This window comes from Scatophagus argus, chromosome 8 (genome assembly GCF_020382885.2).
Source record: "Scatophagus argus isolate fScaArg1 chromosome 8, fScaArg1.pri, whole genome shotgun sequence".
Taxonomy (NCBI): domain Eukaryota; kingdom Metazoa; phylum Chordata; class Actinopteri; family Scatophagidae; genus Scatophagus; species Scatophagus argus.
Window position 1 is genome coordinate 24,456,386 of NC_058500.1, and position 23,806 is coordinate 24,480,191.

Genomic DNA, 23,806 nt, shown 5'->3' on the forward strand with positions numbered 1-23,806 from the left:
AAAGGCTGGCTCGTGTTGTCCAGTCTATCTGAAGAGCTACTATAGCTCAAATTGCTGAAAAAGTTCATGCTGGTGCCGAAAGAAAGTTATCAGAACACAGAGTGCATCACAGACGGGTCAGGGTGCCCATGCTGACTTGTGTCCACTGCCAAAAGTGTCATCAAAGCATCAGAACCGGACCACAGAGCAATGGAAGAAGGGGACCTGGTCGGCTGTTTGTGTGTCGCTTAGCCGGGGAAGACATGGCACCAGGAGGCACTATGGGAAGAAGGCAAGTCAGTGGAGGCAGTGTGATGCTTTGGCCAATGTTCTGCTGGGAAACCTTGGGTCCTGCCATTCATGTGGATGTTACTTTGACACGTACCACCTAACTAAACATTGTTGCTGACCAAGTACTCCCTTTCATTGAAGTGGCAGTGGCCTCTTTAAGCAGAATAATGTGCCCTGCCACACTGCAAAAATGGTCCAAGAATGGTTTGAGGGACACGAGTTTGAGGTGTTGACTTGGACTCCAAATTCTCCAGAACTCAATCTAATCGAGCACCTGGGAGATGTGCTGGAAAAAGTGCAATCCCTGGAGGCCCCACCTTGCAACTTACAGGGCTCAAAGGATCTGCTGCTGAAGGCTTGGTGTCAGATACCACAGCATAACTTCAGAGGTCTAGGGAAGTCCATGCCTCAATGTGTCAGAGCGGTTTTGGTGGCAAAAGGGGAGTCTGCTCAATGTTATGCAGGTCTTCATAATGTTACGACTGATCGGTGTACTATATATTTAATTGTCTTTCAATAAAAATATATTTTAAACAACTTTATTAATAATAACACAAGCTCAAGCTATTCTTTGCATACTAAACATATGTAACTGTTTCAGTGTGTGTCAGGACGTCTGTACTTATATTAGCTTGGAATAAAAATGGTTCTGTACTGGTAAAAAACATTTATCTATTTGAGCAGATATAGGGTGAGTGAAGTTTACAGAGGTGACATTTGTGTGTCTGTGCAATTGCAGGAATATATGGGTGTCAGCATGTATGTTTATTTATAAATCTGTCTACCTGAGTGATGCAGGCCCCGGTGAAGGCCACTATGACAGCGACTACATTAACCGTGAGCTGGAACTGCAGAAACTTGGAGATGCTATCGTAGACATTTCGTCCCCACATCACCGCCTTGACAATGCTGCTGAAGTTGTCATCAGTCAGGATGATGTCAGACGCCTCTTTAGCCACGTCTGTCCCTGCAATACCCTGATGCAGAATGAGACAGAGTGAGGAGTCAGGGACTCATGACATGATTCATGCAAGCATTCAAGCATCCAAATTATTTTGGAGTGCTACTGTCTCAAAATTGTGTTGTCCTTCCTTTAAGTACTACCACTTAGTGTGAGTAAGAGCTGTGGTCAGAATCACACGCACGCGATTCAAGAAAATATTCAATTTAAAATAGAATACACTAGGTTCATTGCTTTTATCATCATTTATCATGTATTTATTAATTATGGGAGAATTAAAATTCCATGTGAAATATGCTGCAAAGTATTAAGATATCTTAGGACATTAATACTTTTAGTATATTTATTGAAAACCTACTACTATAAGACAGAGCTGATGGAAGCATTAGGAATCATTTGTTCCCCAAAATGGATTTATATACTTCTATATCATTACTCAAACATGTGTACAGAAGGGTTTTAACACCAAGTAAACATTAATGGTGAATAGTAAGTCAAAATACCATGGCAAAGCCCACGTCAGCTTTCTTCAGAGCGGGCCCGTCATTGGTTCCATCACCTGTTACTGCGACAACCTGTCTCTGTTCTAAGATGCTGCTGTCAATGATGCCTGGACACAAAATGCCAAAAAAGGTTATACATATATTAAAAAAAAAATGCTTTAAGTGTGTGCGAATGAATGTGTGTGCATGTGTTTGGGTTAATAAACTTGAGACTCACCTTTGACCAGTGTGTGTTTGTCTGTTGGTGAAGACCGAGCCAATACGCGGAGTTTGGGCCAGATTTTGTCAATACGTTCTTGTTCGATCTGTCGGTCAGATGGCGAGACAAAGGGGGTAAGAGAGTGTGTACTGTGAAAATGACTCTTATATAGCGTTTCCTTGGAATCGGTTCAACCATATTGCACTCTTACATAATGACAGTTCACACAGTGCTGCTGGCCTGTCTGCCATGATTAGGCTGACCATGCGCCCACCATCGTCCCTGGTGAGTCTTCTCTCTCTGTTCGGCTCTCGAAACAAACCCTGCCCTGCCACTGCCGCAGCACCCAAGTAGTCCTGGCTATGTCTATTGATTTTCCAGCAGCAGCCTGCCCCGCTCCCTCCGCCCAGCCCAGAGATACTCCGAAAGTAAAGACAGGCTCTGGATGTGAAATTACCCCAAAAGGAGTAGCAGCCTGAGCAGGAAGGACTGCAACAACTGACATGTTGGTGTATTTACCAGGGAAACAACTTACAATCCACTGTGTTTCATTTGCAAACAAACTGCAAGAAAAACGCAGATACAACCAGAACTACATATAATACAGCGTCTATGCTTGTCTCAACCTGTTAACTCACTGTCCTTCAGATTTAACATTTTTCAATAATAAAAATTAACAGACAAACTAAATCAAAAAACATAACCATGATAAGCGTAGCAATAAACAATAATAGCGGTAACAATAAATCTACGGTGGCCGACAAGTACAAATGCGCTGCAAATACAGAAACTTCCCCGACTTTCTTCTTCTCATGTACTGATCTGCTCCATACGTTTATACGTCAGTTGCATGACTGGATATGCGGCATTTTCTTTTTTCATTTGTTTCTTATTTGCAGAGATTCTTTGCACTGGTATTTTATATGAAAGAAAAGATATTTTTGTCTGACAAATGTTTCACTACTGTGACAGTATTTTTGATGTCTGAGTCCATGTGGGACTAGCTCAGTCAATGCTTTGTAGTGGTAAGAAATCAAAATAGGCTTGAGTATTCTGTCGTTTTACAAAGAAAGCTATCAGCATATTCTAGTATACATTAACTGCACTTTAATCTGAACAACAGTTGATATTAGAGGCTAATTAAAAGCAATCATGTCAGTGGTATCTTCAAGTGGGCTTCTCCCAAATGATATTTGTCAGCATCCACTTCTACTTAATTTTGTACAGCAATAGAAAACTTGATGTGAATACCTAAGGAACCATTTTTAAAATGCTATATGAGTTTATCTTGTACTTAACCCACATGAGACTCACCTCTCCTTTTTCGTTCCTGATTCGTCGGTTAAAGTCTTTGCCCTCTAGACAGATAAAGTCGTCCCCAGGGTGGATGATGCCGCATTTAGCAGCAATGGCCCTGGCTGTGTTAATGTTGTCACCAGTCACCATCCGCACTGTGATACCTGCACGCTGACACTTACGGATGGCATCAGGTACCTGAGGGACAGGGAAATTTGTTCACTGAAAAATACAATGCCAGTTGCTTTAAAAATACAGATTGTATTATGGAGCACATAGTACCAGCTGAAACTAAAACTCAAAATACCACACCTCAGGTCGCACAGGGTCCTCTATCCCAACCACACTTATGCAGGTCAACTCTGTCACTATTTCTGCCTCGTTTTCCCAGTCTGGCTCTGGATTGGATGGTAGGTCACGATATGCAATGCAGATGGTCCTCAACCCTTCACATGCCATTGGCTCGATTACCTATTAATCAACCATTATTACATATATGATCAGGAAGACAACAAAAATCACATGACCCACCACACTACAAACTGGTTCAATTTAGTGGATGCAAAAATCTCATCTACATTTCAAAATCTGAGTAACAAAAATAGGATTAAATTGCTTGTATACAGTTTGAAATTTTTCTGATGTCTTGAAATGCCTTGAAATTAAAATTTGAGGTTGGTGGTTTATTGGTTTATCTCAGAAATGACTGTAATCATCAATGCTCAATTAACAATTATTATATGGAACATAAGGCATCAACAAGCGATAACTTGATAACTCTATATTGTACTTAAGTACACTTTTATATATAGGTAACTTACTTTACCTGAGTATTTTCGTTTACTGCTACCTTCTGACACATTTTGTAGGAAAATATTGTACAGTTTACTACTTCAACATTTGATAAACGTAAGTTACTGTGCAGATAGCACGCATCAGAGCCAAAGTAGCACATAAAATTAAATTAAAGTGTCTTTCATTTATAACAAAGTAATATTTTAGCATGGAATCTTTACTTTTACTCAAGTATTACTTTGGTCATTTTTTACAGCACTGGCACTAACGGGGAGATCTATACAAAAAATAAGATCACACAGAACAAACAGCCAAGAAAAAGCAACACGTATTAAACAATAGTAGATGATCCTGAGAAAATTTCTACAGCAGTTACAATGCTACTAAAATAAAGTTTTTAAAAAAATAGGTAAAAGTTTAGTTTTTAATATTTTGAGAAATGCACTTATTCACTTGTGTGTCAAGAGTTAGATAAGAAGACTGATACCACTCTTGTGTGTAATGTAAATGTTAAACTAGAGCCAGTTAGGATGTTAGCTTAGTATTAGACTGGAGGCATGGGGAAAGAACCTGGCTCTGTCCAAGATTGAAAAATAGACTCACCAATGCCTTTAAAATAACTATAATAAATATTTTTCATCATAAAATGTATTGAATGACAATGTGAAACCGTTCACTCGTGATGATAAATCTACAGAAAATTATTATTTTTTTAATTATTACCTGCTCAGCATTGAACAGCAGACAAACACAGTGAGCATTTTGCAGCTAAAAAGCCAAATGATAGAGCCCAGACCAGGATTCGAACCTGGAACCCTCTTGCTATGAGGCGACAGTGCTAACCACTGCACCACCGTGCCGCCCAAAAGCCAAATGATCCACCATTAATTCTGGAACGATATACTGAAAATACTATTACGTAGACCATCAAGTCTCACCTGTTTGACCATCTCATCTCTGTCACGTGGGCGGAAAGTGCGCGATTCTCCATTGGCATCAAGAATATAGGAACACCTGGAGAGACATGAATGACAGAAATGAGTGACCTTTAAACCCATTACCCTCTGAACTATTTTTGCTTCTATTTATTCACAGTGGTCTGATGTCATCCCAGACCACATCCGCCTCCCTCATCCTCCTCTGTCACTCACTTCTTCAGCATGATTTCAGAGGCTCCTTTGCTGTAGAGGCGAAAGGAACCATCAGGCAGCTTGATCACCGTACTCATGGATTTACGCACTGAGTTGAATGTATACACCTGAGAGAAAGTGGGAGAGCAAGATGTATGATTCAGGAGAATAAAATAAATGGTAGACAGACATCCCTGATTTGAAATCCTATCACGAGTGTGCTGGATGGTGTACAAAGATTGACACTGTGTAAAATGTAAATAACAACCGAATTGAACACAGCACAAAGACAAGATATCTATTAATTTGAGTATGCTGTCAGCAGCACGTTTAAAACAAATGGGGACAGGTGCAACCAAAGAATGGGACAGTTGGGCAATATTCAGAAACATCTTTTTAGGGAACATTCGGCAGGTAAACAGGATCACTGGTGGTCATGATTGGGTATAAAAAGCACATCCTCAAAAGGCTCAGTTGTTCATGAACAAGGATGGAGTGAAGTTCTCCATTTTGTGAAAAATTGTGTGGACAAATAGTCAAACAATTTCAGAACAACATTAGCCAAAACAATAACACGAATTTAGGATTTCACCTACAATCAGTGACAGAAATCAGAAAAATCTCTAAATATGAGGGGCAAAGCCAAAAACCAACAATAAATGTCTGTAGCTTTTGAACCTTCAGGCACCATTTTATTAAAAACCAACATGATTGTATAAAAGTTATTACTTCATGGGTTAACAAGTGAAGACTCTACCATGCAAAGCAAAATCCGCATATCAACAAAACGCCACCAAATTCTCTGGGCCCAAGCTTGTTTGAGAGGGACCGGCAAAAAGTTAAAAGTCTGATGTGTCCACATTTCAAATTGTTATTGGAAAATCAGGAAATTGGGAACGTCATGTCTTTTGGACTACAGTGGAAAAGAACCATCCAGATTGTTAGCAACACAAAGTTTAAACAGGTTCTGTGATGGCACGGGGGGTATGTTGGTGCCCATAGGAAGGGTAACTTGCTGGGTGTCATCTGTAAAAGGCACCATTTATGCTGAAAGATACATGTGGGTTTTGGAGCAACATGTGCTGCCATACAGACATCTTTTTCAGGGACGTTTACTCCCTCCTTATTCCAGCAAGACAATGAACCCACATTTTGCATGTGTTACAATAGTATGGCTTTGTTGTAATAGATAGATAGATAGATATACTTTATTGATCTCAGGCGGGGAAATTACAGTGCAGCAGCAGCATTACACACAGTGACGATACCGTAAAAAGAAAAAAGAAGTAGAAGTAAATAGAGTAAAGTAATGGAGTAATAGAGTAAAGTAATAGAGTGCATGTAATAGACTCCAGAACGTTGAGCAATTAAACATGCATACTGAGTAAGCAAAAAATTTCACATCAACAATTCCTGTCCTTAGTTCCCAAACACTGAGTGATGTTCAAAAAAAGGTGATGGAACACATCTTGTCTTTGTACCATATTCCATTTGCAAAACATTTCAGACCTATTTTTGCAAATCATTGCTTTCTGTTTCTATTTAGGTGTTATACAATGCCGTAACTTTTTCTGAACCAGGAATGTAAATAAACCATAATTCGAGAAGGTGGATGTGGTGCATGGTTGCCTACTTTGTACAGTCTCTCCTCAGGGATCTGCTCTCTGACTGGGACATAGTCCTGTTGTAGGTCTAATACAAATCCCAGTAGGCCACACTCTGTCTTGTTGCCCACCTGCTTAGCCAGACCCCCCTCCACATCGGGAGGCTAGGAAAGAATAAGATTGAAGAGAGTCGGAAGATTAGAGAGGGCAGTAAAGTCAGAGAACGTGACAGAGAAGGAAATGGAACATGGACAAGGAAAGAGGAAACAAAAAGCATATTAATGTAAAACAAAGGCGTAGACATTGACTAACATTAGCCAAGAAATACTAAAGGCACAAAAAAAAAACACCATAAAACTAGAAAATGACTTCCTGCAAAACAACAGCATCTCTCTCTATGCATGACTCACTAAGATCTTGGAGGTGTAGGCACTGTTGATAGCAATAGCATTGACTAATAGATCCAGTGTCCGGGGGTTGATCTGTCCAGGCTCTGGGATTACACGGTGGTGCACGTCACCTGGGAAACAACAATCTAAATTAACAACATATCAGTTACAGCCTTCAGCCTTCCAGCTATCTCAGTTTTCTTTCTGTTACCTCTGTTCTAAATATGAGACAATATGAATTACCCAATATATTGATGAGATTAATATACGTGGACACATTTCTGCATATCTACTCTTCAATCTGTGACATGAAAATGAAAAAAAGCAAGTGATAGATGAAAGTTTTTTTGGCAAATTCTATCAATTCACACATTTATTACAAGAAGGCATGCATTGCAATCTTGAAAGATGTGCCCTAACCAGGAAGAGAAGGTTTAATTAAAGTTGTTATTCGGTTGCATTTTGTGAAATGTATCCAATGGTTTTGGAGCTGCCTCTGTTTCATCTATTTAGACCAGTCTTTTCAAAATGTGTTTCTTGAAAGTCTCCCACCTTTGTGGAAGTGCAACAACAAATTACTGGGGTGTCCCTTTAAAGTTAAAACAAGAAACAGCAAAGATCGCAGATATTTTGAGGAAAAAAGGTTGCAAAAGTAGCATATAACATAATTTGAACCCCAAAGAAATAATGCAATATGGCTGATTGTGGACACGTATAAAAAATCAAACTGGGCTGAGAGCAGCTCTTTCAGGAGTCAATGTAAACACTACCCAAGGTATTCCAGTGCTAATGTGATCAGCAAAAACTATGACAAAAAATATTCATTGAGAACTTTTTTTCATAATACAAACAAGAATAAGACCTTTAAAAAGTAACCATTGATAATGAGAACAGTGACAAAATTCTCAGTGAATAAAAACAAATTTGAAGTGAAAGATGAATGAATGAATCAACCAGCATGCATCTGCAGAATCTCAAATTGTTGCCTAGCTCCTGACTAATAAAACAGTGTCCTTCATCACACAAAATGCACTATAAAGACAAACGTTTTGGGACACACATCTTTATTATTGAATTCAAGTACTACACCTGAATGGGATGGGGCTGTTTTTCAGGGGTTGGGCTTGGCTGATCACTTCCAGTGAATGAAAATCTTAATGCTTCAGCATACCAAGACATTTTGGACAATGCTATGCTTCAACTTTAGGGCAAAAGTTTGTGGAAGGCCCTTTCTATTTCAGCATTACTGTACCCCAGTGCACAAAACAAAGTCCATAAAGACAAAGCCTTTTGGTCCAACATCATTGTCTGACCTCACAAATGCTTTGCTGCATGAATGAGCAAAGATTCCCACAGAAATACTTCCTAGAGGAGTGGGAGCTGTTGTAGCTGCAAAGTGGGGAACCAACTCCATATTAATGTCTATGTATTTAGAATGCAGTGTTATTTAAGTCCATGTTGGTGTTATGGTCAGGTGTCCCAGTACCTTTGTCCATGTATCTGCTGCTCAGAAGTTGAGTTAGCCACTTGTTGCAATACCACTAACAAGAAGCATCAGTACTGTCATATCTCTGTCAATAATGTTATCTCAGCATTGGAAGATGGTGATGCTCTAACATCATCTATAGTTCATTAAGAATTAGACTAGAAGTAGCCACAAAACAATTAAAAAAATGGGGTGAAAAAAGGAGTGTCAGTACTAGTTGCTGTTAGTTGTTGGTGAGTACAAACAACTAAGCCTCAGGAAAAAGAATCAATGAATGCAAAGAATCACAAATATACTGTACTGAGGATTTCACAACATCTTCTACATGGAAGTATTACTATGCTATCTGACAGTCTAACCTCTCCTCTCAAGCTAAATCCCTATGAAGAACAGTATTTTGAGACCAAGTGAGTTAATCCAACATTTGAATGATTCATTGGTCTGCAGTGGAGAGAGCAAGCAGTTGCAATAATGTTCTGAGCTCTAGACAAATCTTTAGATAAATCTTTTTTCATATGTTTTATGTTTTCATTATGATCTCAAAAGTGCACAAATATTCAGTTAAGACATGCCTGGTAAATTTTATTTTATCATAATTTATGTTTTTTGTTGTCCACTCACCCAAGAAAGTCTGTACCACAGTCATGCGATTGGTGGTGAGTGTGCCGGTCTTGTCAGAGCAGATGGCTGTGGCGTTGCCCATGGTCTCACATGCATCTAAGTGGCGTACAAGGTTGTTGTCCTTCATCATTTTCTACATATGAGATAGTGATAGAGAGCAGACGGACATGAATGGGGTGGATGGGAGGGTGGGATGGGAGTGCATGATAATGGAAAAAAAGAATAAAGGCAGAGACAAATTGATTAATAGAGGACAGCGGGAGGAAGGAAAAAAATCAGTAACTGTTAATTGAAGAAAACTGGCAGTTCATGTAAGTTGACAGTTGAGTAAGACACTGATCTGGTGAGGCCTCTGGTGATATATTTTTTTATTATGTAGTTACTGTTTTCAGTGAAAGCTAGTGTGATCTGTATTATGGATTTATGGACTACCTTAGACAGTACTTATTGAGACTGAGATTTGTCTAGTAACTGGTTCAGTCTAACAAGACTGGACAGACTAGAATCCTGGACTGGGCCCTCAGGTGGTTCTAAAGTTATTCAAATCATGCCTTCACAACTAGAACCATTTGCATCTGAGGATCAAGGAGTTCCCTAAGGCTCACTCCTTGGTCCTCTTATAGTTACATTTACATGGTTCCATTAGGCCATGGTATACAAAACAATAGAATTATGACAAATTATGACCCAAATTTACTTTACTCTCTCAGAGCCACCAGTCAAACAAATTCTTTCTGCAAGGGCATTCAACAAATACATGATTCAATATGACTGAAATATATATTATATATATTATATAATATTTTAGTTAAATGGAGACAAAACTGAGACATCTGTCTAAATGTAATTATAAGTATTCATTCTGACTCTCGATCTCTGAAAACCAAAACTTAGGTCATAGATGGTGTAAGTTTAGATTCAGAGTTGAACTTCAACAGTTAGCTTAAATCAATTACAAAGTCTGCATTCTGAATTGAACACATCACATCAGTTGCCAGGTCCCTGCACTTGCTTCACTTGCTTATGTTGTACTCCCTCCCAAGAACTGTCACTTTATTGCAGTAGAGATTTGCATAGGAGCTGCGTTTTCAAGGGAAACAGCTCAGAGTAGGATCTCCCAAAGCAATGATCCCATAAGAGGGGTCAGACAAAGAGTAGTTCACAGACTCTACATGAAGCAGTCAAAAATGAGCTTTGGTGCATTGTCCAGAACAAGGAAACTGGGACTCCATCCTAAAGCCAGACCTGAGGAGGGAGGCTAACTAGCAAATACCCATTAGCCAAGCTTTGACCCATTTCATTCATTTCATTTTATTTATGTAGAAATTACAACTTAAAAATCACCACAAATCACAACCAAATCACAACCAAAGTTAACTCATTACACTTGCCAAATACAGAAGGTCTAGACCAAACTGTTTAATATAGTCTTAAAAACGGCACTCTGAGTAAGCACCTGGCAATGTAAATATGCCTTTTATCAGGCAGAAACCTTGAAGCAGACCCCAACTCTAGGTGACCACTGTGTTGGAGTTTTCCAAGAGGGACGAGATGAGTGATCCTGTGTGACTACTAGTCGCGGACTATTATTTGTGCTTATGCACCAAGCAGCAGTGCAGGGTACCCATTCTTCTTGGAGTTGCTTGGTGCCATCCTACAGGGGACCCTGTAGTTCTGCAAGGTAACCTCAACAGTTGCATGGGCAATGATGGCCTGTGGAGGCCATAAAGAAAGACCTCTGGTTGTCCTCAAAGATATTTTGGCAAACTGGAAGGGAAATGGAAGGCAGACAAGGGCTTGGCTCAGGCTATATTTAATAGGGGAGGACAATCACTTCCAAACTAGGGATATTGTCGACAACCTGATCAACATATTCTTTATGGAGGAGGCAGAGACTGGAAACTTGGAGAAGCCTTAGCTGACATGCGTCTTTTGTGTGACATGGAGGTCAGGAACAGTCCCTGTAGAGTGACAGACTAGAGCAAAGTGACCATAAGGTGTGCTCTATTCATAGCTTTTTGGTGAAAGTTTACTCTAGTTTATTCTATCATGGCTGTGAAACAGCAGACCAGCTTTTTACCCTTGTGGGACTACTGGGGGTCATGTGAGAGTGCTCAACCAGTCTCCAAGTGTATTGTGCATTTGGTCCAAGTCCAAAGACCATGTCCCTTGAGGAGTTCTGAAGTTGGTACAGCAGGAGTGCAAGGTCTCAGGGCCATTGCTATCCAGTCGCAATATAACCAAAGTGAGGACTGTGTCTGTATTCTCGGCACAAATTCAAACATGCTTTTAGTTGGTGTTTCCCTCCACCAGTGTTGCCCCTTGTCACTCATTCTGCAATATTCATGGATCAAGGATCTCAAGGTGCATCAAGGATTTCTGCACAGTCAGAGGACACTGTTTGCAGAGATTTTATTGAGGAAATAAAACTGTGGCAGTAAAAAATTTGAGGAGCAAAAACAGGATTTTGAGGGGAGCATGTTTCCCTTCTATCCCCAGTGGAATCATGTCTTTGACTGACACATATTTATTGGCAGACCTAAATCTATCCTGACTTTTGCATTTAAAAGTCTATATTACAAAAGTCCAATATTCACTACAAAACCATTCAGAATGTTCTCTGCGCATTGGTATACTGGTTAGAGAACCAACAGCACATACACTTTCATTTGCTAAACATTTATTAAACTGGGTGTAGGGGTCTACCTTGACAGAGTAAGCCAGAGAGATGGTTACAGCGAGAGGTAAGCCCTCTGGGACAGCCACTACCAGGACAGTAACTCCAATGATGAAGAACTTGACAAAGTACTGGATGTAGACTGGAGTACACTCTGTCAACCATGTGTGACCTGGAACACACAGCATACTACTTATTAAGGCCAAACAAATAGTCCACTTTAAAGAGTGAATCATGCTCAGCAGAGTGGTAAACTTTTAACTCAATATGAAATGACTCGCATGCATACAAACAGACCTTCAACGACAAATGTGTTGATGACAAAATACAGCACCAGAATTATGACGGTGATGGCTGACATCACCAAACCTGTGGAGAGATTCAGAGAACAGACTGTTTATCAGCTCTGACAGCTACAGAATCCAATCTATGTGTTATTTTTTAGTGTAGGAAGTTCCTAACTGACTGCTTAAAGCTGCTCCGTTTAGGTAGAACAGTTCTTGCCTGCTTTGCCAATTTGAACAGCTAGTTTGGTGAGCTTGCCCTGGAGCACACTCTTCTCTTTCTTGGGAACACTGGTCTTCTTCTTCTCTCTGTCCTCTACCTCCCCTCCCTCTGCACTCTTCAGGGGTTGCATCTCCATGGCAACACCCCCATCCTGCTTCTTGGCTGGAAGACACACACACACACAAACATATAACACTCCCTTCAGTCCTGCACCTGCAGATGAAGTAAGCCTATCATCTTACATCCAAATCAAGATTTTACCTTTGTTCTGATTATTCTCCACAGCTCCATCAGGTTGTTTTCCTGGGAGAAAGGGAGGGTGAGTTAGACAAAGGTACAAAGAATAACAAAAGTATAACAATCATGAAAAAGTAGTGTTCAGCTGTATCCATCATCACCAACTGTTCATATTTCTGGTCAATTCATATCTTAGGACAGCCAAACACACACTTTCCGAAACAAAAAGACACAAATAAACAATACTACAGGGAAGAGAACAGACATCTTCATACACTGGGTCAAGTGAATGAATGAATATGAATAAGTCCATAATCTGTCACTTTCAGTTTTATTGCACTGTGTACTGGGGTTCATTCACTGTCTGTGGAAAAGAGTGGTGCAGGGCAGACAACTTGCTCACATACCATTGGTGACTGTGCTGTAACTGGCATCTGTAGAGATGAGCAACTGAGTACTGTCCTCTGTTTGGGGAATTTGTGAGGAAGGAAGGTTTTGGGGGCACATTGGCAAAAAGGGAAAACAAAAGAGAGCAAAAAGGGAAGAATAAAAACTCAAGCAGTAAATGAGTTTGTACACATGGCTGTACAAGTAGAATGTTTGTAGATGACTATATGGGGGAAAAATGAACTGAAAATAACCTCAATCTCAAAATGAGACAGATCAAAGACAAAAGTGAACTGCTCCATGGCAAATCCACATTACATGAGGAAAAACTAACAAGTTATGGCATTTGTAGAAGACTTATGAATAATGTATAAGCTCCAGAAAATGACTGTCTGAATGATCCAGCCCACAGAAATGGCTGCACTGAGAGCAAAACATCCTCGTGTGCAACACTCTGGAAAGTGAATGAGGACAACAAGGAGCCAACAAGGAGCATGTTCGATAAAATAAGCATCATCACCTAATTTGTTGCTGTCCATTTCTGCACTCCGGGATGTCACAGATCAACAGTAATATACACATTCCCATGCAGAATTGAGAACTGCAGTGGTCGAGACATGGATGACTGCACTGGTAATTATATCAACCTTAAGCGTGTATTTGTATGTGTAGCCTCTGTTGTTTTATACAGCTCTGCCATGACTGCAGGGCCCTTCCAAAACAAATTTGAGTGTAGACTAATGCTTCATGCATTGACCAACCAACACTCTTCCCTGAATCTCTCCAGCTGCCTTGCTCTCCACTTGCTCTTTCAATAATTGATTCAATCTACAGCCTCTCTCTCTCAGATTAAAGGAGGGATGGAGAAACAGGAGAGAGCAAAGGGAAAGGCAGGAAAGTGAACAAGGGCACAGGAAAGGGGTAAACAAGAGACAAAGTGAGAGAAATGGAGAAATATAGATAGACAGAGGGAGGGCATGAGAATGAGAGGTGGTGAGCGGGAAAAGTGGGGAATGGAGTGGAGAGAAAAAAAAGAGAGGATGAAGGCTAAATTATGGATGAGGTTAAACTGGTGTGTTTCCTGGTGAAGCTCTTATCGCAAATCAGTCAGGCAGTTGGGCAATTAAATCTATGGTTATTTTGTGTCTCTTTCTAGTTGTTTTTCATCTCTGTGGATAATTTTTGCATCTCTTTGTGGTCATTTTGTACCTCTTTGTGGTCATTTCATGTGTGATCATCTTGTGTTTCTTGGTTTTTGTTATGTTTTGGTTTTTTTGTGGTCATTTGGCATCTTGTTGTGGACGTTCTTGCATCTCTTTGTAGTCATTTTGGGTCTGTTTGCCATCATTCTGAGTCTCTCACTGGTCATTTTATGTCTGTGTAGTTATTTTCCATTTCTTTGTAGTTGTTTTGTATCTCTTTGTGATCATTTTGTGTTTCTTTAGTGTTGCTTTTTGTCACTTTATGTTCATTTTGCATCGCTTTGTAATTGTTTTGTATCTGTTTATGGTTATTTTTTGTGTGTCTGTGTTCATTTTATGTTCTTTTATGGTCATTTGGCATTTGCAGTTATGTTTGCAACTCATTTTTGTAGCCATTTTAGACGTTTTTGTGTTTGATTTGAGTCTCTTTGTGGTTATTTTGCGTCGTTTTGTGCTCATTTGGCATCTCTTTGTGGTTGTGTTGCTTGTCTGTTTGTATCAAGTCTCTAGATTCATCTTGTGTCATCTTTTCATGCCCTGTTTGAGTCTCTCTGTGGTCATTTTTGCATCCTGTCATGGGCGCCTGCATCAGTGTGTCTGAGTACATGTTGACTGACCCTAGAGCAGTTTGACTTATTCATTCTTGTAGATGGTGGTGAATGAGAGTCTCATTTCCTGCGTTTTGTATCTGTTTACTTCATCCACTGGTTTGCACATTTAAATAATAAAACTACTTGTGCTTCTGGTGTATCAGTAATTATTAAGTCTGTTATTATTTCTAGATGAGCAGATAAAACTACTAAAAAGTTGCAGTATATTTTCTCTCGTGATAGTCCTAAACACCATTTTTGTAAATTTAGGGTCAGTGGAGACTGATTCTTCTGTTTCACATACCTTTCTTCTCCTTCCCATCTTCCTCCATCTCTCCAGCCCCCAGCAGGGTGAAGATGATACCCGTCTGTGAGTTGACTCCTACAGCTGTCACCAACATCCTGCCCGAGCCCTCCATCACATGGGTACCTTAACATTCAAACAGATTACCTGTTTAGACTCAATTAAGAGACCGATCACGCTTGTAAGGTGGCACCCCCATGTGGTCACAGCTATAAAACAACAGCACGATACGTTATTATTCAGGCAGAGGGAAAAGAGACTTGAAAAAGCCCTTGACCCTGGCTTTGGAGCACATTCAAAGCAAACACTGACTTGAAGTTGCTCGGTAACCAATAAAGCTTTTTGTCTATATGTCTCTCCAGCGATTCTCGGTAAGCTTCTGGTTCACTGCTTTTGGTTCATAGTTGATCCTCTAGTAAACGGTTTGATTTTAAACTGAATATCTATCACATGTAAGAGTGGGCTTCTCTATCCATATCCTGTGGGTATCTATCATGGATGCATGATATTTACATATTTTGGACAGATAAATTATAAGCCCGATAATGTGAAATTTTATATTTTTGGCTACTGGTCAGCAATGAAATTAAAATCAATAAATAGAGCCAATAATATGAAGGCAAACTGCTTTTACTGACAAGCACAGCATCTACACAATATGTTACAGGACTCTGTATGCCTCTTTAAAGTTGGTTTATGATCTGCCAAAAAGCACAGAGAATAATAAGAAGAAGAAGCAGCAGCAGCAGCACAGCACCCTGTTGTCACGCTCTTGACGTCAAACTGCTGCACCTGTGTACAGCCACACAGCATAGACTAGGCAGCCAACAAGTTGCCAGTGTGGAATTCTTTTTACAGTTTCAGAGGAAGACAACATGATTGTAATTGCCAATAAATGTTCCACAAGAGTTCAGAGAGAAGATAAATAGGAGTTTTAACAAAACAAATCTTATTAGAGATATGGAATAATAAATCATCCATCTTACAACATCAGAAGCAGGTAACTGTCAGTTATCATAATCAGCTGAAAAAAAATGCATACTGTGCATCCCCAGTATCTGCTACTACACTGAACAGTATCACACATCTGAACAACTTATCACCTAACCAAAAGAAAACAATTTTTAAAAATGATGCTATTTATATACTGGATTAAAGTGTCCCACACCAAATGTTGTTCAACACATATGGGCTTACAGCTTCTGAGCATCATCAAGATGATGATCAGTTATGAAGGACACAAAATACTCTGCCTTAAGTGGTATGCATTTCCTGTAAATCACAGCATCTGTAAATTTTATCCCTCTGCATGAGGGCCTGGTGCCAGGCATGCCCATTGGCATTTATACACATAGGCAGCATTAATATATACTCTTATGTCATAAGGTATAAAAACAGCTATGCTATCATAACTGTGTATATTTTGATGAACTAGCAGTTATGATACAGCAATGGACTGAGATATGTATTGCACTAATTTATTAGAATTAACATGAAGACCTGACAATAAAATTGCTATAAGTCACAGTAATGTAGTTGGTGTTGTTGTGGTGCAGTATTATGTCCTGTTACTTATCCACCCCTTATACACACAGAACAAAATGTAGCCTCAAACGTTACCACTGATTTGAAACAAGGCCCTTCTGGCACAGCCCCAAAAAACTTCACATTTTAAGCTTCACTAAAGCATTTTTTGTTCTTGTTTGTATTTAATTTCATTGTCAGGTGTTTCTATTATCATAGCCACTCAAAGAAAGTTGCTCCAGAATCTATTCATATAATCTCTACAGGGATGACATGTGGTCTATGTACTTTCACAAATAATTTAGTCTTGAATTACTGTGTTCAAAAAAAGCATCTATACCATCCTAAACACAAGATGTACTCTCAGTAGATCTAGGGTAGCAGAGAGAGAAAAAAAAACTTTCATCCATTAGCTATACCCAGTTAGCCTTTGCAGGGTCGCAGGGGGATGGAGACTAACAAGGTGACTCTGGCCAAAAAGGGTGGTGCACCCTGGCTAGCTCGCCAGCTAATCACAGGGCTGGCACAAGGACACAGACAACCTTTCATAGTCACAGTTAGATCTATTGCAATTAAGGTCATCTACATGTTGTTGGACTGTTGGATTAAGACAGAGCAGAGCCCCCAGAAGAAGGGCACACAAACTCTTCACACAGAGGCCCAACCAGTCAGCAGGTACAAACCCAGAAAGTGTGGAGCTTAACACTGCCACACCATGTAGCTCAAAAAAAACCAAACAAAAAAACCCAAACAAACCTGAGAGCAGCATGGGGTCCTTATCCACAGACTTGCGTACATGATCAGACTCTCCTGTAAGAGAGCTCTCATCTATCTTCAGGTCGTTGCCTTGGACCAGGATACCATCAGCTGGCAGTAGGTCCCCTTAACATAAACATGCAAACGTCAGAGTTTGTTTCGCCTTGTAGTTCACAATATGTCCTTTTTTTTTGTTAGAGACATGTCAGCACATAGGTTGTTGAATGCACACACAAACAGAAGTTAAAAAACCTCTAGTTGTAGTATTAGCATGTAACTCCCTATAAAACCATAACTGGTCATCATAAATTGTGCGTTGGTAGAATTTAGAGGTGCTAATCTACTTTAGCCTGGATCCTCCAGGCTCTAGCTTAACATTTAGCATACACCCATTACAGTAGTATTTACCATCCATCCATCAATTTTCTATACCGCTTATCCGTCAGGGTCATGGGGGGGCTGGAGCCTATCCCAGGTGACTATGGGCAAGAGGTGCAGTAGTATTAACCTTCTCATCTAATTCTCATCAAGAAAGCTAGTTAGCCTATTTCCCAAAATCTCAAACTGTTTCACTCTCGGGAGTCGACGGACGCGCCGGAGCGTCCTTGTCACGTGACCAATTTAAGATGACGTAGCTGCAAGATTCAGAGTTGCTGAGTTTCTGTTATAATTTGAGTCAAAAGTGGGCACTTCAAACTATATACAAATTTTTAAATTTTCCTAATATGTCAAGTAAAAGCTAAGATAAACAATATACGCAACGTTTTTTCCTGAACACTGTCGCCATGCTTGCTGCGCGTTTGGTGCGAGTTTTACGCAAGATGCAGCAAACACCGGCTCATTGAAAGGAAACACGACACCCTCTTTCCTATTGGTGAAAAAATACACCACATGAACCAATCGGAATGTGTGATTGGCCACACGTGGCATTTTGTTGCTAAGGAAAAGTTATGGGCGAAACGGCAAACGGCGATAGCACATTTTGAGATTTGAGTGATTTATGACATTTGGCGTGTTTGGAGCGTAGTTTAGCGTAGTTAGTGTGTAGTGCAGTGTATTTAGTGTGTAGTTTTAAGTCTTTGGAGTAACAAATAACTTGTGGTGTATTTTATTGTGACACTGATTGTGTTGTACTATAGTTGTACTGTAAATAGCTGTACAATAAAACGCTTGACGCATTTCCTGCAGTTCAGTTGTAAATAACTTCTTGTTTGCTAAATTTGTACATAATTATTTCAAATTTACAATTTATATTTGCGTTCTAAGTTATAAAAATTGTTTGTTAAACATGTTTGTGATTTTCACAATGAAAAATCAAACGTTTTCCCACTCGGATTTATATTTTTGTGTGATTTTAGGTCCAGTGTGTTAATACAGTATGTCAAAATGAAAAATTTGAGGTTGTGCTGAAAAAAATGATACCAAACAAGGCAAGGTAAACCATTTTTAAGCTGAAATATAAAGGTAAAGTCAAAAGTAGTCATACACATGCCTCCAGAGGGTTAAGGATATGCAAAAAGTATCCAACTTTGGCATATTACAGTATTATTTTGTGTTTTTAACTCTAACTATAATAACTGTCCTACACAGGCAGGCTAACCCCAGCTTTACCCTTTTTAGTTAACAGTGAAGGAGTACTCAAATAATTGAAAACACAATCAGTTCACTTGAAAAAATTTAAATATGTTGGCAGAGTTTATGCTGCTCAGAAAAAATATAAAGTTTTATTCTTGGAGCTTGCAATGGGCGTCTGTCTTTTTTTTTTTTTTAAAGATATTCAATAGTACAATTAATCATTTAGTTTGAAAGAATCTAAACTGATTAATGGGTAGTAAAAATATTTGTAGGTTTGTACAATAAGCATTTGTGATGGTCTGCTTACCATATTTGACCTGGGCCACATCTCCAACTACCATGTCAGCCACAGGAATCTGGATAACATTTCCTTTCCGCACAACAGTGAACTTCTGTTCTTGCTCAATCCGACTCTGTAGACCCCGGAACTGCTTCTCTTTGGACCAGTCGTTAAACGCAGTAACCAGAACAACACACACGACAGACAGCAATATGGCCGCACCTTCAATCCAGCCAGTGTCAGCCTCACTTTCATCCTCTGCACCCCCCGACACATTCCCACATGCTGGGGAGAGTGGAACAGATGGTTGGTTAGATCTTTTGTGAAGTATACAGAAATATAGGATATCACAACTGAATCAAATAGTATTTAAACTCCCTGAAGTACCAGCTGAATGGTGGTATGGCTGTATGGCTAGTTTGGATAGGTTCTCTATCGACCCATAAGTTACTGAATGTAAGATGAAAGTCTGTGAAGAAACAATGTGAACAAAGCGGTCTTCGCCTTTCCTAGAATATAATGGAACTTGCAACCACTTGATGGGAGCCTTGTGCTTGTGCAAGGGTGGGTATAAACATTAACCTCTGCAAATCTGCAAAGCACCACAATTCACACCAAAACAATCTAGGTAGATAAATAGCACTACAGGTAAGTGGAAAAATATGGATTTTTGAGTTGGGGTGGGACTGTCCTTTTTAAAAATAAGCTTCATGACATGTAGCACGTGACTACAAATTCTTCTGTTTCACTACCCTACCTAAAGAAATGAATGTGAATCATTTCTGTGTGCTGTTTTTGGGTGTACTGTGAGGTTTCAGACTGAACCACAGTGTCCCATTTTTGTCTTTCAGTTTGTTGAGCCCACTTCCTCTCTATCATGATCTTTCACTGTGGTTAACAGACCTAGAAAGCTAATGTCAACAATGGTGTTTTTCGCGTTTTGTCTCTTTGACTTTTGTCTATTATATTAGTATGCTTTTATTATCTGCATGTTAATGTTTAAACCATGAAAGCAATAGAGATGATTAGATCATTACATACCAGATATTTTTGATTTACCCAAATAAGAAAAATAATGAGAAAAGAAGAATATATTTAAAAAAAACACTCATTCTAATTCTGAAAATTGCTGAATATTGGATATAATTGGCTAGGCTAATAATTGGTCAACCCCTAGTATACAGTAGGCTATGCACAAGCACATTTAATATGAGATAATTGTACTCAAGTACTATTTGTATGAGTGACTTTCAGTCAAACTTTTACTCAAGTATGACTTTTAGATACTTTTTACAACACTGCTGAATCATATTCTCTAATAAACTTGGTTCCTCACTTTCTCAGCTCTCTGCACCCTTTCACAAATTAAACTCTTAAGGTAAAAAAAAAACACACTTTTGCTCAGTTCAGTATACACAGGAGCTTTGCTTCTGCAGTATTACCTGAACCAGTAGTTTATGGTGGATAATGTTAACAAATGTTAGCATGCCTTATACAGATAACGCAACTGACATTACTGAATCGATTTGTTGACTTTATGACTCTTTACTTGTGTTACTGTCACACAATGTTCTAACATTTTCCATTAACCCAATATTAGTCACTTAACAGTTTATTGGCAGTAATAAAAATAAAATACACTGGGGTTTTGTTGCTACGGCCTTACTTGGTCAAGTCTGGAGGCTAAGCTTAACAAACTTTAAAAGTTATTGTCATGTAAGTGTAAGTCATTTTGCTGATTTTATTATTTGGTTTGACTAAATCATCATAATTCAAGATTCACTTATTAGCTTTTTTAACAGGATCTCATGATCTTCATCAGCAGATTGGATTTCTTTGGTATATTTTGCTTTTTGGAAAATTTATGACTCTCATATTGCCAATTTTGTTACATTTTAAAATGAACTATCACGAAACTGCCACTTGTGGCCAAAATTTTGAGCACAATTTCTTAGGCTTGTCTTAAAACTCTGCTCTATGCAGAACCAAAACTCTTTTTGAACCTCTAAAATTTCTTCCTTTCTTCTCTTCCTAGATCGTTAGCTTCCTTTAGGTGTTATTCCCGCTCTTCTTTTTATCCAGGATACTGTTGATAGGCTGATATGTATGATGATGACAATTTGTCTTCGTTATGTCTCTATGTCTCGTGCCTATTTCTCTCCATCAAACATCCTCATCCAGCTTCACCACTTAAAGAACTGATGCTACTGCCTGCCTTTCAAATGACACCCTCCAAACTAACCCACACCCCTCTGCTCCCGTCCTTACATTCACTTTCCTTCCCAGGAGGCTGGTAGAAAGAGAGGCCAAGGGAGATAATGGCGGCGGCTTCCAAGATGATGAGTGTGACATCCTGTAAGGCCTCCCACACAAGCTCCAGGAAAGTCTTGGGCTTCTTCGGGGGGATGAAGTTTTGGCCGAATGTTTGGCACCGACGCTCCAGGTCTGCTGGGTCCCCACTGAGACCTGAGAAAAGGAGATAGAGGATAAGAGTAAGACACACAGAGTAAGTTTTATATATATATTTCATTTCAAACATAAAAGTATAGACAATTTCCATATAGCACTATTTAAGACTGGGAGATATCAGCAGATATCTTGTAATTACCTGCTTCAATAATCCAATAAGAGTAACCCAGAATTTCAAAATTTTGTATTTTAAAAAGAAATTCATATGCTGTTACATACAACAGCTAAGATGTGGTAAGCAAAGATGGATGACTTAATATTCCATAGCTCTAACAATATTTGTGTTTATGATAAAACCTGTAGGCTTTGTCCCTTCTCTCTGAACTCCTGTGGAACATGTATTAAAATCATAATCATGTTGCCTTCCTCTCAAACTGTGAAAAATGTCCACACCAACAACCACATGCTCTGCAGTCTAAACTGTGTCACTCTGCACGAAAGCAGCGGTGTGACGTCATGAATGCCAACAACGTGCTGCATTTCTTCTTCTTCTTCTCCGTCCTTATTGGCATACCACTACCTACTTTACCATTATGGGGCAGGCGTTATATTATGCATCTCTATTTTAACAGGTAGCAGAAAGAATCACTTCCAAAAGATTCTCTTTTCTTTTACTTTCTCTCACTAAAACAGTATAAAACACATTAAAATCTATTAAATGTGGCCACTAACTCCAAGTTTACTTTCTTCCCTCCAAACTTCAAACAACTCCAGTCTCATCCTACTCTCCCCTTGAACCTCACCCCTAAGTGATTCTGTTTCCATAGCGACCAGGATATCAGCTCCAGGGCTCCCTGTCAGTAACAGGTTCTGCCCAGCAACAGGTGATGTCATTGCTCCAGTGTGCTAGGTTTAGAGTAGAGCTTTTTTTCTGATTGGCTGTTGGGGAGGGGGGAAACAGTAGTTTGTATGCTATGGTTGGCTGAGATCTGTGACTATTTTTGCGTGTGTTTGCCTGTTTGTGCGTGTTCAGCCCAATGTGCTTGCTGCAAGGAGTCATATGTGGCTCCCAGCATTGCCGAAGAGTGGTGTAGCAATATGATGCTTGGCAGGGTTCAGGCCAAGGCAAGGCAGAGAGACAGAGAGAGAGAGAGAGAGAGAAAACAGGTGATCTTATGCTGAGTAATCGTGGCAAACTGAATCCTCCTTCCATTATTCTGTCTCTCCCTCTCTCCTTTTCTCATCCATCCCTCCATTCTTCCTTTCCTCCTCATCCTGTTCCACAGCCTCCCCCGTTGGCTCTCCTCTTTTTCTCCCTCTCTCAATCTCCCCTTGATGTGTCCTTGACAATGCGGCAAGCTGTTCTAGCTTTCCCTCCTTACCCATCACCCCCCCCCCATACACACACACTCATGCTCTTTCTCTCACTACCTTTTTCTCTTTCTTGTTTCACCTCCTTGTCCTTTCTGTCTCTTCAGCGTGGATATAATAGTCTCATACTGCAGTCCCAGGGTATCCATATCTGTTTGTGTGTAGGAGTATGTGTGTGGGTGTGTGTGTGTTTGTGTGTGTGTGAGAGAGGGAGAGAGAGAGAGAGAGAGAGACAGACAGAGAGATCCCATTCTGTATTGGTTTAACCCCCACTCTGCTCTGTGTATCATATTACAAATGATACACAGCATCAATTGCATCATAACATACGCATACAGTACATTTACCATGATGTGTATCCCTTCGACGTTATATATTTGTGTAGTACTGCTGTAAAATATGCATTTATATAAATATGTATTTCTGTGCTGTATATATTTCCCATCTGTCTATCTGATCTGCCAATTCATGTATCTCTTGTCCGATAAACTGTATTGTAATTATAATAAGCAGAGGCTGCAGCTTTTATTGTTCTGTCAAATGCCTCAGATTAGGAGCAGAACATATCTTGAGTTGTGAGTTCAGAACGATCAGTCACAAGGTTGAGCAGACAGATTTTCGTGTAATGACTTTAGATTTCTTCAAGGTCGTAAGCATCTTTCTCTGTCCATGTTGGCAGTCGGACTCTTTGGCTGGTTTAGCACATTATATGTAATTTGTGAAAGTCAGTGCA

General features: G+C 39.6%; 1 protein-coding gene across 6 annotated transcripts in view; it reads right to left on the reverse strand.

Annotated features, from left to right (window-relative positions):
* Nucleotides 1-23,806, reverse strand: part of atp2b3b (ATPase plasma membrane Ca2+ transporting 3b) — a 56,099-nt gene that overhangs the window by 22,382 nt on the left and 9,911 nt on the right. For 3 of the 6 annotated variants that reach the window (XM_046396675.1, XM_046396676.1, XM_046396678.1), the window contains exons 3-21: nucleotides 21,562-21,759; nucleotides 19,321-19,578; nucleotides 17,439-17,564; nucleotides 15,159-15,284; nucleotides 13,083-13,139; nucleotides 12,700-12,741; nucleotides 12,436-12,600; nucleotides 12,229-12,300; nucleotides 11,961-12,103; nucleotides 9,255-9,387; nucleotides 7,169-7,278; nucleotides 6,788-6,922; nucleotides 5,176-5,282; nucleotides 4,963-5,038; nucleotides 3,542-3,700; nucleotides 3,248-3,427; nucleotides 1,952-2,039; nucleotides 1,735-1,841; nucleotides 1,056-1,247 (exon numbers count right to left, since the gene is read on the reverse strand). In XM_046396675.1, the coding sequence (XP_046252631.1) occupies nucleotides 1,056-1,247; nucleotides 1,735-1,841; nucleotides 1,952-2,039; nucleotides 3,248-3,427; nucleotides 3,542-3,700; nucleotides 4,963-5,038; nucleotides 5,176-5,282; nucleotides 6,788-6,922; nucleotides 7,169-7,278; nucleotides 9,255-9,387; nucleotides 11,961-12,103; nucleotides 12,229-12,300; nucleotides 12,436-12,600; nucleotides 12,700-12,741; nucleotides 13,083-13,139; nucleotides 15,159-15,284; nucleotides 17,439-17,564; nucleotides 19,321-19,578; nucleotides 21,562-21,759 (2,474 nt within the window). The remainder of the gene's footprint in view (nucleotides 1-1,055; nucleotides 1,248-1,734; nucleotides 1,842-1,951; nucleotides 2,040-3,247; nucleotides 3,428-3,541; nucleotides 3,701-4,962; nucleotides 5,039-5,175; nucleotides 5,283-6,787; nucleotides 6,923-7,168; nucleotides 7,279-9,254; nucleotides 9,388-11,960; nucleotides 12,104-12,228; nucleotides 12,301-12,435; nucleotides 12,601-12,699; nucleotides 12,742-13,082; nucleotides 13,140-15,158; nucleotides 15,285-17,438; nucleotides 17,565-19,320; nucleotides 19,579-21,561; nucleotides 21,760-23,806) is intronic. The other 3 variants (XM_046396680.1, XM_046396677.1, XM_046396679.1) reach the window with 1 other exon arrangement.